Below are 13,701 nucleotides of genomic sequence, written 5' to 3' on the forward strand. Positions count from 1 at the left end.
GTGTCTATTTTATAATAATAGCCAAGGGGAACCAAGTTTCAAAAGACAGCCAAGCATCTTAACATTATTCCCCTCTTTTACCCATTCAAACCATGCCGCAATCCCTGTATCCCGGAGTCCTGTTGTTCCAAGGTTGTGCATACATCATCATTTACCTCTGACCCACTTAACCCATGCAAACCTCCGTAATTGTTCCCCCATCTGTCTTGTTCTTCCATTCACAACCCCTTTTTGTGTACTGTCCCACTCCCCCAGCACCCAAGCTGTGTCTATTCCCTGCCCTGTGATCTATCTCCTCCTCCCTCCCCTCACCTCATCCTATACATCCTGGTGATCAGCAAATACATGAATAATTTTTCCCCCCTTTAAGGGAAGGTCCTTTTTTTTTAATATTTTACAATAATGGTCCTATGCAGTATTTCTCCTTTTGTGACTAATTTCACTCAACATAATGTCCTCAAGGTTCAGCCATGATATGTGGTGGCTAGCAGCTTCCTTGTTGTTATTCAAGGTAGCACAGTATTCCATTGTGTGTATGTACCACAGTTTGTTTATCCATTCTTCAATTGATGGGTACTTAGACTGTTTTTTGGAAGTCAGCCACATAGCAAATTGTCAATGAAAGGTTAGCAGGTCAACAGCAGAGGTAGATAGCTATTAACAGAGATAGTGTGGCCTGCGAACCCAAAAATATTTACTACCTCACTCTTTTGAGGTCAGCTCAAGAAGACAAAATCAAATATTATAATGAAATGTGCAAAGACCTGGAGATAGAAAATCAAAAGGGAAGAACACTAGCAGTATATCACAAGCTGAGGCAACTGAAGAAAAAGTCCAAGCCTTGACTTGTGGTACTGAAGGACTGTATGGGCAAAATATCAAATGATTCAGAAAGCATCAAAAGAAGAAGGAAGAAACACACAGAGTCATTGTACCAAAAAGAAATGGTCACTAATCAACCATTTCAAGAGGTGGCAAACGATCAAGAGCCAATGATCCTGAAGAAAAAAGTCCAAGGTGCATTGAAGGCATCGGCAAAGAACAAAGCACTGTGAATAGGCAAAATACCAATTGAAATCTTCCAACAAAGTGATGTGACACTAGAGGCACTCATTCATCTATGACAAGCAATTTGGAAGACAAATAACTGGCCAACTAATTGGAAGAGATCTATATTTTTGCCTATTCTAAAGAGAGGTGACCCAACAGAACACGGAAAACTTCGGACAATATCATGAATATCCCATGCAATTAATGTTTTACTAAAGATAATACAAAAATAGCTGCAACTATACATTGGCAGAAAACTTCCAAAAGTTCAAGCAAAATTCAGAAGAGAACATGGAACAAAGGATATCATTGCTGATGTCAGATGGATCTTGGCTGAAAGCAGAGAATACCAGAAAGATGTTTACCTATGCTTTACTGACTACCCAAAGGTCTTTGATTGTGTTGATCATGGCAAGCTATGAACAACATTATGAAGAATAAGTATTCCTGAACAATTAATTGTGCTCATGAGGAACCTCTACATAGATCAAGAGGCAGTTTTTCAAATAGAAAAAGAGAACACTGAAAGATGTATGCCAGGGTTGAATCTGTCAACGTACTTATTTAATCTGTATGCTGAGCAAATAATCCAAGAAGCTGGATTATATGAAGAAAAACATGGCATCAGGATTGGAGGAAGACTCATTAACAACCTGAGATATGCAGATGATACAGCCTTGCTTACTGACAGTGAAGAGGACATCAAATACTTACTGATGAAGATCAAAGACCACAGCCTTTGGTATGGGTTGCATTTCAATGTAAAGAAAACAAAAATCCTCACTATGGAGTCAATAAACACTATCCATATAGATGGAAAAAAGATTGAAGTTGTCAAAGACTTCATTTTGCTCAAATCAACCATCAATGCTCCTGAAAGCAGCAGTCAAGAAATCAAATGACGTGCTGCATTAGGCAAATCTGCTGCACAAGAGCTCTTTAAAGTATTGAAGAGCACAAATGTCAGCTTGACCCAACCATGGTATTCTCAATAACCTCATATGCATGCAAAAGTTGGACAATGAATAAGTAAGACTGTAGAAGAATTGATGCATTTGAATTATGGCATTGGAGGAGAATATTGAAAGTACCATGAACTGCCCAAAGAAGTAATAGATCTGTCTTGGAAGAAATACAGCCAGGGTGCTCCATGGAAGCCAGGATGGCCAGACTTTGTCTCTCATACTTCAGACATATTATCAGGAGGGACAAGTCCCTGGAGAAGGTTTGCTAAAATGGAGGGTTGGAGAAAAAGAGGAAGACTCCATTGAGAAGGAATGGCACAGTGGTGGCAATGATGGGCTCAGGCATAGCAACTATTGTGAGGTTAGGTCAGGACTGGGCAGTGTTTCGTTCTGTTGTGCGTAGGGTCACTATGAGTCGGTATTGACGTGATGGCACCTAACAATAACAACAAACTCTTTCCAGAAAATGTTTGCAGACCCCTGCTCTTTGTAATGATAGAACGTATCAAGATACAATGTTTTCAGTGAATAAAGTATAATACAGAACAATTTGGATATTTTGTTGCCACTTTAGTACAAAGAGGAAGGGAAATTATGATTGCTGATATTTTCTTGTATTTGTTGGAAGAAACTCAGTTGTATAAAAAAGAACCAACATAAAGTTCTCTTCAGGAGAGTTGGAACTACTGTGTATATGGAGGATTATTGTTGTTAAGTGTCATTAAGCTGACTCCAACTTATAGTGACCCTGGATAGGGTGTCTGAGGAATAGCTGGTAGGTTTGAACCACCAACCTTAGTGTCAGCAGTCCAGGGCTTATCCTACAGTGCCACACATAGAGGATTAAGTAGAAGGAAACTTTTGTAGCATAGTGGGCTATGAGGTGGACTGCTAACCACAAGATCAGCAGTTCAAATCAACCAGTAGCTCCATGGGAGAAAGATGAGGCTTCCTGCTCCCATAAAGTATTGTTGTTAAGTGCTGTCAAGTTGGTTCCGACTCATACTGACCCTGTGTAGGGTTTTCAAGGAGTGGCTGGTGAGTTTGAACCACTGACCTTGCGGTTCAAACCATTCTTGAAGTTAAGTGCTTATCCTTTGGCACCACACCAGGACTCCCCCATAAAGAATTATAGCCTCAGAAACCTTATACAGGGTCACTAAGAGTTGGAACCGACCCCAAGGCATATAACTACCCCAACATATATGATGTAGCCCTGGTAGTGTAATAGGTTACATGTTGGGCTGTTAAATGCAAGGTCAGCAGTTCAAATCCACAAGCCATTCCATAAGAGAACAATGAGGCTTTCTACTCCTGTAAAAACTTACAGCCTTGGAAACACTGTACAAGGTCACAGTGAGTCAGAACCAATTTGATGGCATTCAGTAGCAGCATATATTTGTTTATGCTGTCTTATTTTTTTGAATCATGTGGAATCCTTCTTATTTAAGAATTAAATAGTAACTCTAATTTTAAAATAGCTTGAAACAAACATATATTGATATTTCCATTTTGGATAAATTAAAAGAACAGATGATCCATGTCAGCAAAGTGTCACAGGTCAAGATTATCAATTAGCCAGAGCGGCCCAGTCCCCATCTAAATGATGAACATAGCCTACACGGTTGAGGCCAGTGTGGGGCTTATAATAAATACATGTAAAGATAAACCAGTCTAATATCCAGGATGTAATAGGTCACCAGAATATGTTAATAAATAGACTCCTTTTATTAATAGAGGAAAACCCTCATGTACAGATAGTACCAGTATGTGTATGGTGGTGGCTGTGTGCCGTGAGTCTGTTCCGACACATAGCGACCCTATACAGGGTTTCCAAGGCTGTAAATCTTTACAGGAACAGAATGCCTCATCTTTCTCCCACAGAACAGCTGGTAGTTTCAAACTGCTGACCTTGTAGTTCGCAGCCCGATTTGTAACCACTATGCTACCAGAGCTCCTTTTAACTATATGTATAAATGTTAGCAACTTTGTTGTTTATATCAGCAACAGTATGCACCGCCACCATTCGTCTGTCAGTTTGTTATCCAGTGACGTCTTGTTATGTTGCTGACACAGGTATTTTAAATACCAGCAGAGTCAACCATGGTGGAAAGGTTTCAGCAGAACTTCCAGACTGAGACAAACTAGAAAGGAAAGGCAGATTCTGAATGTTTAGGTTCTGAAAACCTTATGAATAGCCATGGTACATTATCAGAGACAGTGATGAAAGAAGAAAACATTAGGAATAGCTGACACAGTGGTGGCAGCAGTGGGCTCAAATGTAACAACAATTGTGAGGATGGTATTGGACCAGGCAGTGTTTTGTTCTGTTGTGCATAGGATCACTGTGAGTCAGAACTGACTTGATGGAATTTAACAACAACAACCATAAACTTACTTCAACATATTTCTAACAACATTTCAAACATTTTATAAAGATAAAGAAGGAAATGAATGAAGTGTGTATACAAAAGAAAAATTAAAATCATCAACAAAAACAACAAAGAAATGCATTTTTACTCACATCAATGTAGCTGGCGTTTATATAGTTTGACCCCGAGTCTCCACTTATCTCAGAGAGCTCAACACGGTTATAATCATCTGTTCACAGAAAAGATAACCATCAGTGAAATACTTAATAACAGAGTGGTCTCAATATATGATAACTCAATTCTCAGTGAGTACTTACAAGGGAGGATGTCGACATAACGGTTTTTATTCTGGTTAAAGGACTTTCGAGCATCCTTGATGGAAATTTTACTGAACACCCGTGGTATGCTCTGAAAAACAAAGATCCTTTGGGTCACAGAAGATCCAGAGAAAATTCCCCCTTACCAGTTGTCATTTGAGCAAATGAGATACCCAGTAATAGATTTTATTTATACAGATGGATAAGTTGTATAGTCATGAAAATGAACATTGTTAGGAATTATGAAAAATGAAGCCTATTGTCCTTCAGAATTAATGTTGGATTAGAAGGAGAATGAAACCCATAAGTGAGAGAAAATTTGGAATTAGTCACTTTACCTCTTTATATTTCATTTAAAAACACACACTTGGATGATTTTAAAGAGCATATGTTCAAAATCAGTCAAATATACTCTATGATATAGCTTCATAATTGGTAATAAATATAATAAAGCATTAAATGAAAATATTTACTAGCTTCAGGACTATAAGCTTGTCAACCTCTATGAGTCTCTTTTATGTAGATATCTGTTTTGACTGTGTTGTAGTGTTATGTGAGATAAATTACAAAGGAGAACAATTATATAAATACATTGAAAATGAAATCCTCTTAATAACTGAATAGGATTCTTGATCCTTTGCCAAGAATGCACACACCTGAAATTCAGCCAGAAACAGTCTTCCTTCATCAGCAATCTTTCTCTTATAAGTTTCCAACAAAACATCTGCATGGATTGGCTCCACATGCATCAGTTGTTTTTCATCATCTTTAAACATATTAAAAATCCAGGACTAGAATTACACCTATCCTTAAAATGCTCACAAAATTTTCATTAAATTTATATCATAAATTATTCCTTAGTCTTCTTTCCTTGCTAGACACAGTTTACCTTGGAAGTCTCTCATATATCAACAGTCACCTCTTATAAATCTTATACTTCAGCCCTTCAGTGGAATTTATATTGATCTTTTCCATTGACTCTAAGTCTTTCCTTACACTTATCCCATAGATTCCTCAAAATCAAAATGTTAAAATAAAACTCATTTTCTTTTACATAGGACTTCATATTCCAGTAAGCAGGATCACCATTCACAAAGTAATTTATGATTAGAATTTTCAGGCTAATCAATATGAGCCCTCTCTCTATATATATCCCATCCCATAAGTTCCATCTCTTCTGCCAATGATCACATTCAGCAATTTCTCATCATTTGTGGCTCTCGCTTGCCTCTCTTCCTGTCTCCATTCTCTCCCCATACTGATCTAACCTCTAAATTGCCTCAGATTTATCTTCTGAGACAGGAGTTCTGGTAGTGTAGTGCTTATGAGTCAGGCTGCTAACCTCAAAGTCAGCAGTTCGATGAGAGAAAGATGAGGCTTTCTGCTCCTGTAAAGATTCATAGCCTCAGAAACCCTGTACAGTGTAACTATGAGCCGGAACGGACTCCATGGCATATAACCACCACCACTACCAATCTTATGAAATACAGATATGATCATATAACACTTCTTATGAAAACCAAACCAAAGAAAAAATTATTTCTGGTGCCCCATTACATTAAGGATAAAGTTTAAATGCTTAGCATTATATTTGAGTCCTTTTATAATGAGTCCTGGGGTGGTGCTGTAGGATAAGCACTGGACTGCTAACCTTAAGTTCTGTTCAACCCACCAAGCATTGCTTGGAAACCCTGTGCAGAGTTGCTATGAGTCAGAAATGCCTTGATAGCACTTAATGACAGATAATCTCACTTGATTCACCGTACTCACATTATTTCCCTTCCTTCTTTGTTCATACCTTATACATAAATATTTTCCAAAATACATCAGATGATTTCATGCTCCTGTGTCTCTGTGCACACCGTTCCCTCTATCTAGAATGCCTTCCTCATTTTCCCTATCTAGAGAACAGGTCCTCACCTTTCAGATCCTAAACCACATACCACCAGTGCAATGATTTTTCCACTTCTTTGTTTGACTTATGCATTTTATAGCCATGACTGACTTACCTATCTATAGCTCAGCTGTTATAAAGGATAGCCATAAAAAGATCCATATGTGACTTAAGACATTTTAAACATGTAAACAAATGAGTAAACATTTCTAATACCTTATAACCCAAGCTCAGCTTAATTTGATTATCTGTTCACATCAGACTATGACCAGTGTGGCACTGTGGGATAAAGCACTGGACCGGAAGGTTGGTTTGAGCCACAAGGTCGATGGTTCAAACTCACTAGCTGCTCCTTGGAAACACTATACAGTGTCACTATGAGTCAGAACTAAATCGAAGGCATTTAACAACAACAGCATGACTGGTGTGGTGCTGTAGGATAAGCACTGGTCTACTAACCAAATGGCCAGCAGTTCAAATCCACCAGCCACTCCTCAGACACCCTATACAGGTTTACGATTAGACAGAACTAACTCAATCACACTCAACAATGAGACAATTATATTCATTAAAGCCTCCAAAGTGCAACACATTATATGCTAAATGTGTTTTTGAAATAATATATTGAAGAGTAAAAGTATATGTTAACCATCAAGAGCTGTAACTGTATGTGGATCTTGGAAAGCAACAGTTTGAGAAGCATAAGAAAATTGAGCAGGCACACATGTAAAATTTTTCCTGCTCTTCCAACTACTGCCTGTAGAATTTGTATTCAGTATTCTTAATTTTCCCTATGTACCAAATAATGAAAGTGATTGTCCAACAGGGTTGAACATATTTCTTATCGTCAATGGAAACTTCCTATCTAATCACAATTGTCAACTTGCCATCAACTAAATGTGTTTTTTTTTTTTTTGAGTTGTTGAGAATCCCTGGTAATCATTCTGAATGCAGAACCACCTTCAAGTTTGGGGATTGGTGTAAATTCTAATGGATGTGAGTAAATATGAATGCATTCAAAGGAAAGATCAGATTCATCCTTGAGCTGAAGTGTTGCTTTGATTTTCTCCAGTCAATGTTGACTCATTATATGGATTCTCATTCTCTGCTCACATACTCACTGTGTTAGTTCTCTTCAGTCTTACTTTAGTTTAACAAAATCAGTCCTCAGGACTGTATCTCATTCATGTATTTAGTTATTGTTATTGAGTTTCACATACTCACCTAGCTACTGGGGATGAGACAATCCTCCCTTCACAAAGTTTACTCAAGAAATGAATACATAAATGCATAATAGGGTGCCAGGCAGTAACACAAAGCTTTTGTAAATGGGCACCTCCTATTGCCAGAGGGAAGCTCTTCAAAGACAAGTAAAAACAAGATGGAGGAATTCTGAAAAAGATATCCTTTATTGGATATGAAAAAATAATTTTCTTTATTGTAGACTAGTGGTGGCTTCTTTAACTCCATCCTTCTTCATGAAATAAAAATGTTTTGAAAAAGAAATAAAGAAATCATATAAAAGTTTTTAAAAGAAAAAGAATGAACTTTTCTCTCCTAAGTGAGATTTGTCCTTTGCCATGAACCTTTAGTGAGCGAGGTCACCCAAGGATTTGATATTTACCACCTGCTCATCCCTATGATTTTCTGTGCTCTCTTCCCTGATCCCCCCATCTTTCAGTCTAGAGATTTCTCACCATCCTAGAAGACTCAGATTTTTCTTCTCCCTCAACCTTCTATCTTTCTGTAGAACCACAGACATTCATCGTATTCTGGTATGTCTCACATTGTTGTTGTTGTTGTTAGGTGCCATCGAATCAGTATCAGCTCATGGTAACACTATGTGCAACAGAAATAAAAACACTGCCCAGTCCTGGGTCAACCTCACAATCGTTGCTACACCTGAGCCCATCGCCTCCACCACTGTGTCAATCCATCTCATTGGGGGTCTTCCTCTTTTTCTTCAATGCTTCACTTTGCCAAACGTGATATCTCACATTCCTATAATATTTGCTAGTACTTCTGTTTTCCTCTATTAGATTTTAAACCTTTTATGGATACAGTCTATGGCCTGTCGCTGTGGTATTCTCAGTACTTGATATATTCAATATATCTTTGACAATTCATAGATGCTTGATGATTGAATAAATGATATTAAGTGTCACCAACAGAGAAAATCTGGGTGAAATCAAAAGCACTGAATTCTTGTTTAAACTGTATTGATTCAAATATTGGTCAGTACAAGTTTACATACTTACCCCTTTCAACAAGTTCCTGTTGCTCATCTAAATTGCTGGGGAAACAAGAAGCATAAAGTTTCTATATTTTTAAGAAACATAGAATTCAGTTGAAATTCATTTTATTAATTTTTCAATTGGTGAATATGCTAAAGATAGGGAGATATGGGTGATTAAAGGGGAAAGAGGGGAAGAGGAAACAGAGACAAGGAAAGGGGACAAAAGGGAATAACCAATCAAGGATTGTCTCTAAACCCAGATAAGTGATAAAACTATTTTATTTTAAATCTCCTGTTATTCATAAAATGTGACTGTTGCTGGCCAAAGAAATACATATGCTTCCCTATATAGCCCCCTCTTCTTTCCAGATAAGCACTGGACTGCTTACTATAAAGTTGTGGTTCAAACCCACCAGCCGCTCTTCAGAAACACTATACAAAGCTGCTATGAGACAGTAGTTAACAGCAAGAGCCATCTAACTCATTTTTGTACAAAAGGACAAGACACACTTTCTTTTCACTGGTCTTTATTAAAAGACGTTCGTAACATTATTTATGGTTGTAGAATGTATTAAGATTTAATATATACCAATACAACCCATGGAGTCCTGTAGCATAAGCATTGGACTGCTAACCACAAAGTCGGAAGTTCAAGCCCACCAACCACTCCTTAGAAACCCTCTACAGGATCGCTACCAGTCAGAATTAACTCAGTGACACTTCATTAAAAATCTTTAATCAAAAGTTGAGTCATGAAGTCAATTTTACACGTGTTGTCTGTAGTCAGATTTTTTTTTTTTTTTTTTCACTTAACTGGTTTCATCCCAGCCCCCATGGATATGTGATGGCATTATGATTTGCAATTTTTATTATTTTTACATTTGGAAAGCAACTCTTACCAGGACCTTTTCTTATGCAAGTCATAGATTTTGTAGAGAACAACAAACAGAGCTATTGATGTCACAATAATCAGAAATGCCAGGAAGATAATCAGGGCATTAGAATTATCTGGAAAAGAAAAATAACACATTATCAAAGCTTCTTGCCTCAAATATTTTGCTAGATTTTTAAAATAATCACCTTTAAAGTACTTTCAATGTTTTCATTTATTTAAGATTTTAGGATAAGTCCAAATACAACAAATTTCTGATTTTGTAAATTTTATATTGACAATTCGGGCCCAATTAAAATATTTTATATTTAAAGAGAGTAATGGGATATAGTAGAACAATTTTTCCCCTTTCATGATGAAATAATGTCTCTTTATGAAAGAATTTCATTTGGATTGAATTTTCTTTCTTTCAATCACTTCACCATGAAAGTATCAAAGAGGTAATCCACTTACTAGAAGTCTCAAAGAGAAATCCATATAGTTAAACTTTATATGTAGAATGATATCAGAAACGTTTCTAACACACAAAGGTACATTTTCTCATCTTAATGGTAAAATTGAGCAACCAAGGGACAAAAATGTCTCATTCTACAGGCAGGGTAAGACTTAGTACAACTTAAAATTTCCCTAAGGACAGACAACAGGTGTGTTGGAAATACATCTCATAATGACTAGTATGTCATACTTTTCATATACAGTGAAAGTGCAGCCCCTTAAAGGCCCAGAGCCTGCTTAGGTTCAAATTCGAGCTCAATCACTTCCTAGTCAGGACTGGCCAGAATCCTTGTCATCTTTCATTTCTAAAGTAATATTAAGTGAGTTGATTTAATATTAGAATTAATTTAATATTAGAAAACACTTAGCACAATGCCTAGCACACAGTAAATATTTATTGAAACTATACACTATTCAAGGAGTCTTGGTGTGGTGCTGTGGGTTAATGTGTCAGATTGCAATGCCGTTTGAACCACAGTTTGCAGTTCAAGCTCACCAGTTGCTCCTCAGAAACCATATACAGGGTTGCTATGGGTCAGAATCTACTCGGCAACACTTAACAACATACACTATTCAAAATTCTGTTTTGATTTGTTTTGAGTTTTACTGCTCACCAAGTATTCTTCTAGGTGTCTAGGATACTGCAGAGAACAAGACCGCCAAGCAAATATCTGGGAATGTGTATTCTAGATAGAATGCTTCCTTAGGGCAAGAATTCAAAGGCAGAGGCATGCCTGGCATACCCAAGATATAGTGGAACTTAGTGAGTAAGGATGAAAACAGTAGGAGACGTGATCTAACCAACCAGGAAGTAGAGGTGTAACAGTCAGATTATTTCAGTGTTTTAAGGCATTTTAAGAATATTTCAGTTTTTAATTTGCATGAAATAGATAGGTTCCTATAGAGTTTTGAGTACAGTAATATATTTTAACAAACACTCAAAGACAGGTATGACTACATAATGAAAATGCCATGTCTAGGCAAGAGGTGACAGTGGTTTGGACCAGGGTTGTTGGTATTGTTAAGTGCTGTCAAGTCCATTCCAACTCCTAGCCACCCTGTATGGCTTTCTGAGGAGTGACTGGTGAGTTTGGACCACCATCCTTGGGGTTTAAACCGACCTTGTGGTCCAGGACTTATCCTACAGAGCCACACCAAGACTTGTCAGTCCAGGGTAGTAGCTCTAAAGTGGGGAAAATGATTAAATGGCATTGGAATTAACTCAGTTAGAAAGGCTATAGGTGGGACAGGTTCCAGGAGAGAACAGAAGTTCTGTTTTGGACTTAAGAGTTTGAAATAACGAGCAGACCTCCAATTGGAAATGAAATATGTAAATCTGAGCTGTAAATCATACATCTCCAGAAACAGGCACTTGGGTTGACAATAAAAGGATCCTGATTACATCTGCAGAGGGAGGTTTGCATATAAACCCTATCAACCTAGTGGGAAGATATAGTGTACAACCCCTCTAGTAACTGGGCACAACAATGATGTCACCTCTGAAAGCTTTGCAAATGAAAATATTACTAGCAGAGAAACAAAATAGTTACTGTGACTCACGGTGACCCCAGGTGTGCCAAGGTCAAACTATTATCTATAGGGTTTTCAATAGCTGATTTTTTGGAAGTAGATCACCAGGTCATTACAGACTGTTTCTTATTTGGGATATGGGACTTCTAAATCCATGGCTCCCACAAGACAAAAGTTGTTTCCTTTCATGATGAGTTCCCCTATAGGAAGTTCAGGGAATAGTCTCCATACTACTATGTTAACTTCAATTAGGTATATCAGGGGGAAAAAAAATTGTATCTGACATCCACTTCCAAAAAGTATGCGGTTGAAGAACAAAATAAATCAAAATAACTAATAATCTCAAAATACGGCAATAATCTCAGACTATTACACACAAAAGAACTGCTAACATAAAATGCCACAGGACAGTCATAATTTAATAGTCTGTGAAGATAAGCCTTCTTGTGTGTTGTTTTATGATGTCAACAATCCTTTAATAATTTAATAATCCTCTGATCTGAATTGAAGAACCCTGGTGGTACAACAGGTTAAGGCATGTGCCTGTTAGCCAAGCAGATGGAAGTTCAAACCTACTCACTGTGCAGCTCCCTTAATGAAGCACCAGGTTTACTAAGATTACAGTGAAGAAAACCCTATGGGCAGTTCTAATCTGTCACATCTGGTCCCTCTGAGTTAAAGACAACACCTAACAACAACTACATGAAGTTAAGATGACGTATTTAATATGACGTTTATCTGTATTTTCACATAACAATTTTTAATATTATGTTTATATAAAGCATATCATTTAAATATGTTTAAATTCAACATAAGTTTGAATATGATATGCTACAGCTGTATATGTGCCAAGATATATTTTGTTATAGAGATAATGCAATAAATGGCTCAGTAGTAACTTACAAGATGTTGAAAGAGTCACACTCATTGCAGGTCCAAAAAACTTCCCATTGTATAAAGACATCTAAATTGCAGCAATAAAAAGGAAAATTAATTTTCTAATCTAAATTTAATATTATAATATAAAATCTATATTATTCATCATTCAATACTATTTGTTTTACTTTAAAATATGTTCAGTTTTTCTAGTTTATTGTCAAAATTTCAAGATTATATCTAAATTTCATAGTCAAGCTATAAAAAAAGTATCTTGAGAGTACAAAAGATATAAAGAAACAAGTATTTTATCAATAATAATAATTATAAACAAGACTAAATAAATGCAATACATAAAAATGCTCATAGTTGAAAGTTAAAAACCTTAATAGACAAATAGTTTCATATTTGATTTGAAAAGAAAATTCAACCATATGTTTTTTATAAGTGCTGCACTTTTCCACTAAAGGCAAAGATATACCATTTGAATGGAAACATACTAAAACAAGAATGAAAATGTTTACATTAATATGAAATTTGATTCACAAGGGATTAAAACAATATAGATGAATGCCCTACAGTGATGCAGGGTAAAATTCACAATATAGATATGGCTAGAACAAATATCTATACCATAATACTTAATCCAAATATATAAAGTAAAAATAGATCTGAACAACATGATTAAAAGAGATTTTATGATAAACATGATCAAGAAGTCTGACAAGTATGCATCTAAGCTTCTATCTAATGGAAAATTATTTTCCCAGTGTTCAAAGACAATTTATAAATATTTATCAGACATTAAACTATAAAAAATACAATATAAATGCCAATGGCAGAACTCATAAAAACAATTGATTTTTTATAAATGATCAACTAAGAATAACAACAAAAATTCAGCCACAAGAATATAAAATCACTTTCCTAAATAACATACATTATTGTAATAATTATCTCTTTAGAAACAATCAATATTAAGAGCACCTATTTAAAGTACTATTTATTAAACTGTATATACAGACACTGAGGAATTAGTGATAACATCCTGGGACAGGAAAATTTATGTAAAAA

At 36.3% G+C, this 13,701-nt stretch overlaps 1 protein-coding gene across 1 annotated transcript in view; it reads right to left on the reverse strand.

The window, feature by feature from the left end:
* LOC102820943 (receptor-type tyrosine-protein phosphatase C-like) overlaps window positions 1–13,701 on the reverse strand; it is a 183,555-nt gene that overhangs the window by 36,569 nt on the left and 133,285 nt on the right. Inside the window, exons 13-18 of the mRNA XM_006834229.1 lie at window positions 12,655–12,715; window positions 9,734–9,842; window positions 8,857–8,891; window positions 5,361–5,470; window positions 4,705–4,795; window positions 4,540–4,616 (exon numbers count right to left, since the gene is read on the reverse strand). Of these exons, the coding sequence (XP_006834292.1) occupies window positions 4,540–4,616; window positions 4,705–4,795; window positions 5,361–5,470; window positions 8,857–8,891; window positions 9,734–9,842; window positions 12,655–12,715 (483 nt within the window). The remainder of the gene's footprint in view (window positions 1–4,539; window positions 4,617–4,704; window positions 4,796–5,360; window positions 5,471–8,856; window positions 8,892–9,733; window positions 9,843–12,654; window positions 12,716–13,701) is intronic.

This window comes from Chrysochloris asiatica, unplaced genomic scaffold, assembly GCF_000296735.1.
Source record: "Chrysochloris asiatica unplaced genomic scaffold, ChrAsi1.0 scaffold00009, whole genome shotgun sequence".
Lineage (NCBI taxonomy): Eukaryota > Metazoa > Chordata > Mammalia > Afrosoricida > Chrysochloridae > Chrysochloris > Chrysochloris asiatica.